The 13809-nt window shown below is 37.2% G+C and overlaps 1 protein-coding gene across 4 annotated transcripts in view; it reads left to right on the top strand.

Annotated features, from left to right (window-relative positions):
• The first annotated feature begins 4784 nt into the window (after positions 1-4784).
• Positions 4785-13809, top strand: part of kif21b (kinesin family member 21B) — a 115454-nt gene continuing 106429 nt past the window's right edge. For 2 of the 4 annotated variants that reach the window (XM_073875904.1, XM_073875903.1), the window contains exon 1: positions 8304-8693. In XM_073875904.1, coding sequence (XP_073732005.1) covers positions 8653-8693 — 41 coding nt within the window. In that variant the 5' untranslated portion in view covers positions 8304-8652. Of the gene's footprint in view, positions 4943-8302; positions 8694-13809 lie in introns of those variants that run through there. The other 2 variants (XM_073875905.1, XM_073875902.1) reach the window with 2 other exon arrangements.

Raw genomic sequence — 13809 nt, forward strand, 5'->3', positions numbered from 1 at the left:
AGCATCTCCTTATACAACAGCCATCTCGTGTTCAAGGTTCACACAGAAAGCTATTGTTTCACTATACTTTACTGTGTCAGTATGCTAAAGTATAGTATGTGGTACTATTGCAAATTCTTTGTATGCCACACTCCTGTTTTTAATCACAGTTTTAGTAGATCACAACCTTAGCACTGCTTATACTTATTATTTTATAATGAAAAAAAATGCAATAGTATGTAGACCAGTTGTTCTCAAACTGGGGTCCGGGGCCCCCAGGGGGTCCGCGAGATGGTGCCAGGGGGCCCCCAGTTTTATAACATTTTATAAAATACATTAATTATTTTGAATTCTGTGAAATTAAACCTAAAAAAATAAGGCAGCACTACTTTGTATAATTTAATGTTTTGTTTAATTAAAATGTGAAGTTTTAGAACTGTTTTTTGTCATAAATTTTCTTTGGAGGGGGCCGCAAAGGAAACGTACCGTACACAAAGGGGGCCGCAGGCTGAAAAAGTTTGAGAACCTCTGATGTAGACAATTCTAAATTGTATTTCTGTGTTTTTTATTTTATGTAAAGATGCTTTGTAACAATGCTAAATTGTTAAAAGTATATACAGTGTCATGTTTAAAACTACCTGCGGAAGTAACCTCAAATGTTTATTTTTGTACCTTTATGGGTATACAACACTTTATAATGTTGTGGGGTACAATATTATACCCTGTGTGTGTACTGTCACCCTTTCAAAAAGTACACCTTTGCAGCTAAAGAGTTCATATTAGTATGCATATATCTGTACCTAAATGGTTCATATTATGACCTCTTTAAAGAGTGCTGGCCCATTGACAGCTTGAGACCATTTTTGACCATTTATTATGTCTGGTAAAATCATATTACACCCGCTTTCAGTGAAATTATATTAAATATTCACCCTGTCACTTTGAACAATAGTTGGCATACCATTTAAAAAACAACAATGACAGGAAGAACAAATAACATTGACATTTAAGAGGGAATAATGTCACCATGACAATCGTCCGTCCTTCTTCTGCATAATTGTGCCATAATTCCTGATTAAATCTATGAATCAAACGTGCCGGGACAACAGCACAATACAGTGGACTCCTGGGACTGAATGAGGAAATCAATGTAGCTCTCATCTGCCCAATTCAACAATCCCTCTGGATCTGTCATGAATAGCAGCCATCTGCTGCTTCTGATAGCACACAGAAACCTCACTTATTTTATTTGATTTTATTGCGAGGTGTCAGACTAGACAGTGAAAGCGTTGATGAATTACAGTGAAAGCACGACACCATTACTACAGTAATGAGAAGTGACTGCATGATAGATTAACAACATGCATCTAGATGCATGCTAGATGGTAATGTGAGTTTTCTCTGGGACTTTTTGGAAGCACACGTTTTCCCATATACTCCTTTCTTTAAAGATTTGCTTTTAACCAAATGATATGAATGGGTCATTCTACAAAAAGGGTGGAAATGCTTGTCCCTTGCTTTTGCAGACCCCTTAATCATTTAATTTAACACAATAATCCCATAATGATGTATATTTAATAAATATAGACTGTCCTTAAAATGATAAGGGAGTTTATTTATTTAATTTTCTTTTTCTTTTTTCTTTTTTTAAACTTTTTTTTAAATGTCTAGTCCTGAAAATTGCCCTGTCCCTTTGATCATACATGGAAGTTGAACTGTGTATTATTTAAAACCATGTTTTTTATAAAACAAATCTAATTTACATTTACCTTTAACCCTGTATGAATGTACTACAACACTGAAATGGTAAAAAATACACTATTAATATGAATAATATCAAATAAATATTTGTCCCCCAAATTTATGTCATTGGTGTTACCCTACCCAAAGCACTTTTATTTTGAAACAATGCATCAGCTCTTTGATGTTTTTCATGGGTCAAGAGGTCAGTGAAAGAAGTGCAGTGCAAGAAGGCAAAAGGTTTTTGAGATGTCTTGCCTTATTTGTCTAAAATATCATGATATATCTAAGAATTTTGAGATAAGATTTTTTGGATGTCATTAGTGATACTCCTTTTTATAGCTGGGAGTGTTAAGATCTTTACATAAAAATACATTATACTGAATAAGTATGTGATTGTTACATCTCTGATGAAATAGCACATGGCTAATGGCAGCCATTTTGTTAAAATATTACTTTTTTCTGTAAATTGTCATTGGTGTTACCATCATTGGTGTTACCGTCATTAGTGTTACTTCTCTAATGAGTAGCACTATTTCTTTAACTGACCAACATAAAAGCATAAAAACAAAACAAGATGGATAATTTTATGAAAGTTTATAAGTTTTATCATATTCATTATCTATTATTATATTCTAACTTTGTCATTGGTGTCACATTGTGCCATTGGTGTTAAACCAAGTTTTGGTGTTATGCATGTATTTTCTTGTACTTTTTAGTAATATTTTGTTGTTGATAGTGGGTGTAAGACATTGTTGATATTTCAGTCTTTGCATCAAAGCCTTTTTGGTTGAATATTTTTGTTTTTGTTGGTTTTAAAGAAAAAAGTCAAACGGAGAATCAAATAATCAAATAATTTCATACAATGCTGGGTAAAGATGAAGAATTTAATTGAACAAATATTAATACTCAATTATTTTTTTGCTGTTATCATTCCTCTACTCAACCTTTAACTAAATACACAAGCTGTAATGAGAAAAATATTTAGTATCAACATTAATGTTGTTTAAATCACAGGTAACACCAATGACAAATAAATGAGTCATGGATTCTTTATTAAAATGTATTCAAAAGTTAAAAATAGATTAAGCTCCCCGTTTTGCGGATTCATAGATTTGACAAGTTAATTAATGCTATTAAAAAAGTTTTGGGTATGTTGAAAGAAGTTCATTTAAGCAAATTTCCATCACCCGAATTCCACCTTTTCTGTAGAATGACCCGAATATACTAATTTGTACAGTATGTCACATTTTTTTGACCTTTTCTTTATCTAGTAGCACACCAGACAGGTTTACAACATAATGATTCATGTTTCATCATTCAACATTAAATATTCGGGTGATTCTCACGAAACCATTGAAACACCACGGCACTAATGATTTTAGCTTTAAAATGTGTAATATAGTAACATTAAAAGCATCAGAATTAACACAATACTGTGTTCTACCTTGCACAATGTGTGATTTCAACATAAGAATTTATAATTGTAAATTTTATCTCCTTTTCTGCTGAAATTCTCATTACCGCAATGTGTCCGGCTGTGTTTGAACATGCATTATGTTGTAATTGATTCAAATGAACACAAAAATATTAAGAAAAAAAATAAATGGATGTTTTGCTAGACTACTTTAGATGACAGATAAAATATTTACTGAATATTCATGTATAATAATAATGAAGAAAAATTAGGAAAATGATGTGTCCATGCCTGATGTTCTCATCCTCCGCAACACTTTTTGAGAACAGTTTAAGCACACATACAGAATTTTTATAAAGTTTGATTTTGAGTGACCAAGCACATGGACCAGTTACTTCAAGATGGCTACCAGGTAAGATCATTTTTTTACAGTTAATTTGAAATATTGTCTTGTCAGAATGCTTACACGACATTTTGATTATCATTACCGCAACAGATGCTTATTAAATGTTAATTTAATTAATAGAAGCATAATTCTTTGATTTTAAATGCATGTGCAGAATCTCCAAATTATGTTCTTTCATGTCATTTTGAAAATATGTCAGTCTTGATGTTTTCTGACTGTTGCGGTAATGAGATTTTTTAGGACTAATTTTTAAATTATGTTACAAAAAGTGTTTAATGATAAGTAAAAGTTTTTAAATGAATGTTCCCATTTACTCCAGACTTTGTTTTTCAATGTCTGGTGGGAAAAAAGTAAATTTAAGCAATTTTTACATATTCATGCTTGACATGATTTTAAAACCAAGTTTTCGTGAGAATCACCCATTCAAGCTTTTATATGTAGTGTAAAAACATGATTATATTATTATTTTAATTAGACAACATCATAAAAATTATTTGTATAAAAGAAAATTTATACATCTTAAGTCACAGCTGGTAAGCTTTATGTAATGATTTGACCCTGCTTTAGGGTCCTTAAAACCTTTTCAAAGTGTCCTTAATGGAGCTCCTAATGTCTATTTTAAAATCTTTATTTGTGAGAGTCAGGTGTGTACGAGGAGATTTATTTAAAGCATCTCACACGTAGCTGAAGGCAGATGCTCGATCCCATGATGTCTTGTGCCTCAGGTGGAGCGTGGAGGGGCTTCACTATTCACACTACTGAACACTGAACCACACAAAACCCTTTATTGTTGTCAGGACATGGCCTGTACCCTTCTTTTTTAATTTGTAACCATGGAAACAAAGCACAAGATATACTTAAAAATAAGCTGTTATATGTTGGAAGAAAGGCACAAAGCTGTGTGAGACAGTACTCACTTGGGGTCCTAATATGCATCAGTACTTAAATATACACAATACATACCGTATACAGTTCTGCTTTATTTCTATTGCTCATCTCATAGCTGAATGCTCTTTCTTGTTCGTGCACTCATGTGATGCTCTTTTTATCAATTCGAGACAAAGAAATCCCTTTCTGCATCACCGTGACCTCGATGTCAACCTCTACACATCAGGTCTCCCCGTCTGTCATATTATCAATAACTGTGTCGGTCCCACAGGCGATGCTCAAACCAGGCCCAGCGTGAAATTCGCCAGACCGGGTGGAGGAAGGTGGGCTGTCGGAGCACGCGACACAGAATGGAGGCCCCCCGAAGAGGGGGTCTTTTGACCACCAGACCGCCCCGGCCATTGACTTCCTCCATTAAATCGCACCATCTTTGCTTTTGTCAACGCTGGATGGGGTGGGCTAACCATTTACAGCCTTTATGAAAACCAGACACCATTTGTTTCACAAAACAAGTAAGTGATTAGCAGTGCAACTTCATCGTAAATAAATCGTACATGTTAAAATGACAAAAAAAAAGTGATTTTGATAACCCAACCAATAAGACAAATTGTTTAACTTTATAAAAAACCTATGCACAAATATTTCAAATCAAGCAAGTGAAAGAAGCATTGAGTTTTAACCTGAGTGCTTTGGCAGGCCCTTTCCCACACAGATGGTGATGTTTGTGGGGGGGTGTATGTGTATGTGGGGGTGAATGTAATTTGGGGATGGATGAAGCTGTATGTCAGTGTGTGTGTAGCCCAAGGGCGCACACGCATACACACAGTAGACTGACCTAGATGAAGTCAAATCAGTTGGCTGCCCGTTCCCTCTCTCTCTATCCAAATGTGCAGATCACCGAATAGAAACAGACATGGACTGTAGCTAATCTCTCTACCCCCTCACACATACTCACTGCTCCTGGCTTTTGTATGAAAGCTTTTGTCTGTGGTGTGGGATGACCATTACAGTGAAGTGTGCTGGGGTTTATCGGACCACCGCTAATGTAAACACACACTGGAACGCATAATTAAACCCTTTATTGCAACAATAACTTATACTTGAAGACTATACTGATGAGTAATAATTGTGTGTTAACCTATAGACAAATGTGAGTAAGCATACTTCTATTCAATTTTAGATAGGCTAGTGAAATTGAATCAGCTTATGACCTCAGAGCTAAATATAGCAAACCGTGCAAAGGGGATTATGGAAACATCAAAGAAATATGAAAAATGATATCACGTTCTGCGTCACGTCGCTGTAGGTCTGTTGACTGTGCATCGTTGTTGGCAGCATTGCTTTGAATTTCTACAGCATTTTGCTTTTGATCTATTATGTAATTTGGGAAATTTGGTGTGCCACAGTGATTTTAGCACTTTTTAATGTTTTAATATACATGCAGAAAACCAATTTATTATAGCAAAATGTAAAATTGCAGCTAATAAAAGACGACGCTCTTAAAAATTGCTCGGTTATTTTCAACCCTGCGTTGGGTCAAAAAAGGACAAGCACAGGCGTTGGGTTCAATTAAAGCGATAGTTCACCCAAAATTTTAAATTCTGTCATCTTTTTCTCATCCTCATGTTGTTCCACATGTATGATTTTTTATTTTGATAAACACAAAAGAAGATATTTTGATAAATGATGGTAAGCACACAACTGATTGTAACCATTGACTTCCATAGTAGGAAAATAAATATTATGGAAGTATTGTGATAAATGATGAAGAAGATATTTTGTTAAATGATGGTATGCACACAGTTGATGGTACCCATTGAATTACATCATATTTGTTTTTTCTACTATGGAAGTCAATTACAATCAGCTGTGTGCATCATTTATCAAAATATCTTCTTTTGTGTTCATCAGAAAAAAATTAACTCATACAGGTTTACAACAACATGAAGATGTAATACGCACGCTTATAATGTTGATTCATAGCTGCAGCAAATTTAACTGCTTGTGATATCGTGTATTATGTTGTGCTATCTGTCGATTTTCTGTGCTTTCCACTGCTTCTATTAATGTAAAGCTGCTTTGAAACAATCACCAATTGTGAAAAGCGCTATATAAATTGAATTGAATTGAAGATGACAAAATGATGACAGAATTTTTATTTTTGAGTGAACTATTCCTTTAACCAAGAAATTTTTATATTTTTGACCCACGAGACTCTAAAACAACCCAGCATTTTGGCTTGAAACGACCCATAGGTTAAATTACAACCCAACGGGTTGGGTTTGTCCTTTTTTGACACAATGCTGAGTTGAAAATAACCCGGATTTTTTTTGTGTGTATTTAGGATTACATTTAAAGGACTTTTGGATTTGCACAAATTCACTCATGTCCCAAATTTCTAAAATAACATGTGATTCATCCATGTTTTCATGCTCGAAGCTTGGTGGGTTTATGTGCATGGCCTGATTTATACTTACATAATAAAATAATCCATAGCTGTTTGTAAGGACATTCATGATCCATTATATCTTAAAATAAGGCATTTTTTGTGAATAATAATGTTCTTATCCGCTTTGCATTATGGGTGATTGCATGATACAACATTATATTTATTTATTTATATATTCTGGGTGCTATTTTTACTGTAACTGATCCTTCAGGCAAACTAATCCTCATGGGAATCTGGTGCTTTTGTGAAATTATTTAGTGGCGTTTGGAACAAAGTGCAGTTAACCCATCCTACACTGCTAAATGTACTGCTCCTTTACTTGTCGAAACTCTTTTCAGTTTAAAAGTATTAAAGTTACAAGCCCAAACTATTGCATGTGGTTTATTTTGTAAGAAAGAAGGCACACTGTTACGCATTCGGCAGACACTTTTATCCAAATGACCACAGAGTGCATTCAGTCTGCACAACTTTGTTTTTATCAATGTGTTCATTGGAGCAAACCCTTGACCTGCTCATGCAACAATCTACCAATTACTTACATTCTTCTGGTTAGCTTTTTAATATTGCAAATCATATAAAAAATAAATGTTAAAATCATGCTTTTCCTTTATAAGTCATGGTTCCACCTTGAATGCAGAATTAAAGCTGTGAAAATTTTCTTTGTTTCCTAATCTTTTACATTTTAACTCATGGTAGAAATAGGAAGTCTATCTAATACATTGCATTATGTTTTGTTTCTGCTTCTGCATGGCCCTGACGAAAGGCATGTTGTAAATCCTGCCCTTTGATCCTTTTCAAACAGAGGAACATTAGTAGCGGTTAAATGCGTTTCAGATGTGAAGCCCGACGCGGTCGAGTTGTTCTTGTGAGACGGCTTTCTTAAATGATTCATTCGAACCGATTCGCAAATCGTTCTTAAATCAACTATTGTAAAAACCGCGCATGGTATAATTTTTTATCTGTTTAGTGTCTATCTAATGTATTTCTATGCATATAATTATACAGTTGCAAAAATATATATTGTAAAAATAATAACAAGTAGTCTTTCTGTTCGTGCATCAAACTGAAACAGATACATTTACATAATAAACCGTTCTGAGTTTAACTAATTAATCTAAACAGTGATAACATGAGCACTAAACAAAATGTTCATTTACGTTAAAAGACTTCTCACAAGAATGATAATTTTGAGGGTGTGAATCGTTCATCGAGTTCAGTGAAACGAATCGTTCAAACAAACCGATTCAGTAAAATGAATCGGATTCCCAAACGCTTCAATTGTGTCGACCGAAGCTGCATTTAAATCTACTACGACCGTTCATGTTTTAAAGGCTTAACCGCCGCTCGATTCTAATTGGTCGATTTGCTTCTATGGGCGGGAGCTCCAAATATGTGCGGTCGGAAGGCGTGTCAATCATCTACGCGAAGGCACGCCCACCTTCCTCAGTAAACGCAGCACTTGAGCGTGCGGAAAGCACAGAGCGCTGTGTGTGGTTGAGCGCGACGCACACACATGACAGGATACAGACTCGCAGCCGGGCGAATGAAGCAAATATATGACGGTTTGTCGTGTTTTACCTCACGACCGGATCGGTGTCATGGTTTCAGTTGCGTTATGGAGGTGAGCGGCGATGTGTGGCTGCGTAGCGCTGATTGACGGACCGGAGCGGCTGTGCTTGCGTTACCGCGCGACGATCTTTGCAGTTCGTGCGTAAACTTTACCAAAACTTTGCAGCATCGATTTACATCTAGACGACAGCAGCAGCACGAAGCATGGCGACACAAAACGACTGCTGTGTCAAGGTCTCTTTAAGGTAAGCCAGACTGACAGTATCAGTGCCGACTTTACCAACACGCGCCCATCTTTTCTCATCGTTTGTATTGCTGCACGCTTTCTGTATTGTTAACTGTACAGTTGTTTAACTAGCGTGCATTTTTATAAATGCACGACAAAGAGTTTGGAGGACAGGCGGTACCGTGAGATCTGGGTGTGTGCTGCGCAAGGTAAAGCAGGGTGATCAGGGTGGACGCATGCATGTTGCATGAAATAAAGGTATAAGGGTAATAAAGATGTTTTTAATACACTCCTGCACAAGAACTTAACATGGACCTCCGATGTCTAATCCTTATGCATTTGCATTACATTTTACATATGCATTACAAGTGGACGATTTAACACAAGTTTCCGTTTGCCTTGGTTTGTCTTCTGGTCTGGCACACTCAGATGAGTGTGGATTAATGTGCATTTATTTGCTTTGTGAGTTTTGCATAACTGCTGAAGGACATCAAACGATGCAGGAATGTCGGCAAGGTGATGATGACAAAGACGCGCGCGCGCTGCTTTTTCGGTGTCCTTTGTTAATACCGCGCAGATAATAGATTAATATCGGCGTGGATCAGTATTTGATGGAGGTAGATGGACGCTGCCTCTCATTGCCTTCATCTGCAATAGCCATTAGGATTGCCAATCACATTAATGCCTTTATTTACTCGCGGCGGGCTCGTAAAATAGAAGCGCGTGTCAGCAGGGCGCATTGAACGTCGGGATGCAGCGCGACTGGAGGCGGTGGTCTGAGTCTTTTCAGTCTCGTCTAGCAACCTCACTAGATTAATGTGCTTGGGAAAACTACAGCAATTTACAGAAAGAACCCAAGTGCCTTGCTGTATAATGTCATGCAGCCCTGATTCCATGCTGTAAGCCATGAATGGGCGTCCTTTTGTGTGGTTTTAATCACCACATGGACCTGCTGTAATGCATGAAAAGATTGAAGTGCATCTTTTGTATTTTCAGATATTAGGAAGTGTGGCTGCAGGCGCATGCTGTTGATTTTTGATGCATGGATTGTATTGTGAGTGTACTTTACTGTGGCTGCTGGTCACACCTGCAGATGGGAGGGGGGCATTACATCAATGAATGGAGTGGACCCACGTGTTCCGTTGAGCCTCACAAAGGCGGGCTGTCATTTTGAGCCATAATTTATCTACAGCTGTGTGGATCTAGTTACAGTGTTTGCAAGAAAGCACCGTAATGATATTCCTCAAACAGTCCATGTTTGGGGGTGCTTGCTGAAACATTTTATACATTTTAGGATTGTTTAGGGTTAGTAGGAACACCTAGAGACAAGCAGTACAGTAACCGAGTGCACCCTAATGCCATGTTTACACTGTCAGCAACTTTTACATACAGTCGCTAGTAGGCATTACCTGTTTTGATTTTCTCGGTAATGGTTATAAATGCCAATTTTGTTAAGATGTCATACCATGCGGACCTAGACTCAGTTTTCATGCTGCTTGAATTGAAAAATATTGAAAGAAAAATGTTAATAATCTATTTAACCATCAATAGCATTTGCCACTTTTACACTACACAGATGGTCATGACAACAACAGCAATGGCCACTTTGATACTCCATTTCAATTATGCAGCTAAACGCCTGATTATGCCAAACGTACTTAAACTGTAACACTTTATTCTTGCTGCCTAGCAAGCACGTATAGCTTTTGTAAATGCAAATCTACTGTAGTTGCATATGTTGTGTTGCAATTCTACTTAGATGCTTAAAGAAATGGTATAGATTATTGGCAAATAAAAGATATGCAGACCTCGTGGAGGAACAGAGTGTCACCGCTATAAAAAAAATCTGAGTTAGGGAGATAAATCCGTTCTATCATGGGCAGCTTTTTTGAAATTGTCGATGGATCAGGGTAGGAAGGATATGATTAGGCTGGGCTGTTGAGAAATGAAAGACATCAACCAATCAGATTGTTCATTTACTGACCCAGAAACGTCACAGATGCCCACTTAAAGGATTATTCCAGTATTATAAATAAAATTGGATAGTTTACTCACCCCCATGTCATCCAAGATGTTTATGTCTTTCTTTATTCAGTTGAAAATAAATGACGTTTTTTGAGGAAAACATTCCAGGATTTTTCTCCATATAGTTGTTTACAGTTTCAGTGCAGCTTCAAAGGGCTCTAAGCGATTCCAACTGAGGCATAAAGCCCGATTTATAGTCGTGCGTTAGTTACCGTAGCCTGTGCGTAGCTCTGCGTAGCCTGACATGCACCTCGCAAAAATTTTAACAGCGCGTCAGTTCTACGCGGACCGCAAGCGCTGTGATTTGTCTACCAGAACTTCTCCCGTCAGGTAAAAAAAAACTGCGTCATAGGTATTTCCGTTTGCGACGGTGAAAACAAAGATGAGCCAAGTTGAGGAGTGATTTAACTCAAACTGCAACAAAAGTCACTGTTTATTTACTTCCGTCATTGCTGGTCATCTCAAAACATACACAACAAGCTGCTGTTTCTTCTTTGTTTGTGGGTTAACTTGCCAAGCTGCTTCCTCTTTGACTGTCGCGCTGCTACTGTGTGTTTGCACGTCAACGCGGACGAAGACGCAAAAGTGTAAATGAAAACTTATGCGGAACCTACACCGTCGCAGCTACGACGTAGGACCTACGCACAACTATACGAGCCCTTAAGTGTCTTATCTAGCCAAACAATAATAATTTTTGCCTAAAAATATGTACTTTTTGGCCACAACTTCTCATCTTGCACTAGCCTTGTGATGCGCCAGTGTGACCTTACGTATTATGTAATCACGTCATAAAGGCTACGCATGACGTATGCAAATACCGCTCCAGTGTGTTGTTGTAGGTGGAATAATACTAATTAATGTCTTTGTGTCCATTTATTGTTTAAAATGGTCCTCAAGTGTGCGTTTCACATATGCGTGACCTTTTGACGTGCTTATATAATATGTAAGGTCGCACTGGCGCGTCACACAGCTAGTGCAAGGCAAACAGTTGTGGTTTTAAAGTACATATTTTTTCATTTTTTGGAAAAATGATGATTGTTTCGCTAGATAAGACCCTCATGCATCAGTTGGGATCGTTTAGAGGCCTTTGAAGTTGAACCTGCATTGAACCTGCATTGAAACCGTTGAGGTCCACTAAAGTCCACTATATGGAGAAAAATCCTGAAAAAAAGGTAATCTCTTTTCGACGAAAGAAAGAAAGACATAAACATCTTGGATGACGTGGGGGTGAGTAAATTGTCAGGATTTTTGTATAAAAGTGGAGTAATCCTTTAAATGAGAGAAAGCAGGCAGTTCACACGACAACGATTTCAACCAAAAACTGGAACGTTTTTATGCGTTTGCCATTCGTTTACATGGCATCGTGCTTTAGGGTCCTGAAAACGCAAACTTTTGAAGACTGGTTTCAAATGGTTCCTTTTTGAAAATGACGCCATGTAAAGTACGTAAATACAAAGCTTTGATAACTGTAACATCATGCACGTGTTAATTTAGTCATTTAGTCGTGTAGATGTAATTGCATTAAAAAAAAACGTTTACCTTTTTCAATACATCAATGTTGTGTAAACATAGACATAACTTTCTAGATGTGTTGCAAATCCACATGCCTCTTAACATTGCAAGTTTTTACTTTTGGAAATGAGTTGCGTAGGTAGTTTTGCAAATATGTATTGTACTGCTACAGACTCAGTATGCAACACATTGATTTCCTCTTTGAAGTAACTACTTCCCCATTACTAAAGACCAAAACTGTTCCTGTCATGCAATAAAAATGGGCTACCCTGTAATGTTACACCAAAATTTTAGCTGGCAAACTCAGCTTGACTTCTCATTTAATACTTAATTTACTCTTAATCACCATTAAAGTCTTTGTTTGAGGGATTGATCGTTTGTCTCTTTCTGGGTTTGAGTTTGCATCTTGCGTGCATGTTGTCCCATGCGTGCGTGTCATCTGCAGGTCATCTCATCTCCACCCTCATGGTGGAGACATTGAAGACGTCCTCCAGAAGTTGAGTCAACAGTGCCGTTATAAATAGACACATTCGTGATAGTTTTCTTAACTGATAGAAGAAGGTTATTCATAATTTGGCGACAGACTGTCTGTAGATGGTGGGGTCTGTGAGGAAGCCCTCGAGATAACACGTGTTTGATAATTTCATTAGGAGTCCTCTAACATGCCTAATTGCTTTTAGAAATGTTTCCCTTTTGCTTTGAACCAAACTCTGAGTTAATGGTTGCCAGATATGTACTTGCACATTTACGTGTGGCAGCGTTTGACAGTTTAGGAAAAGCATGTTTATGTGTCCAGCCTGCTTCCTATAGACATGAGTTGATATTTTCTCATGAGAGTTTGTATGGGGCCTAATGTTAACGGTTGAGGTTTCTGGGAACCAGACTCGTAATTGCCTCATTTATGAGAATACCTTCCTCCTTGCCTTTTGTAAATGCAGGGTAAAACGTTTTGGGTCGTTTAAGATTCTTGGGTTTCTCAGGAGCTTATGGTGGCTTGTTGAAATTGCGTTTTTGAAATTTGTAGGTGTTCGCCTCCAGGACTAGGTCTAGTTGATCCAGAGTCAGTTATTTATATAAAACCCATCTGCTTGTTTGTAACTGTCTCTCTGTATAGATTTGAGTGCATGGTTTAGATGTATGGATTGTATAGATGTATGCAAGTCTGTTTTCAGCTGTGATATATGTTTTAAATTGGACTTGGTTGAGCAGTTCTGATTGAGCTGCACTTGAATTAATAAAGCCCTTTTCACACAGAAATTCCGTAAAATACAGGTAAAATGCATCCTGGATTTTTCCGGAATAGTTAAGAGTTTTTGTTTGTTCACACTGCCAAGATTACACGGCATCTGATGGTCCCGGAAAGACACGTGACATGTTGAAAGTCCCGCCCTCTCTTCTACGCAGCGTCTGAAGTTTGCATATTATATATTATTTCTCTCTCCAGAAACAACTCGCGTGCATTTTTGTTTATAATAAGACTACAAAGGAGCATGTGAATGCACAGTTCTATGCTGGTGAATGATCTCAGCTTCAGAATGGATATTTGTTGAGCTCCCTGATCTCTGCTTTTATACAGTTTTCAGACATTTCTCATCGTG

Source organism: Misgurnus anguillicaudatus, chromosome 14, assembly GCF_027580225.2.
Source record: "Misgurnus anguillicaudatus chromosome 14, ASM2758022v2, whole genome shotgun sequence".
NCBI lineage: Eukaryota > Metazoa > Chordata > Actinopteri > Cypriniformes > Cobitidae > Misgurnus > Misgurnus anguillicaudatus.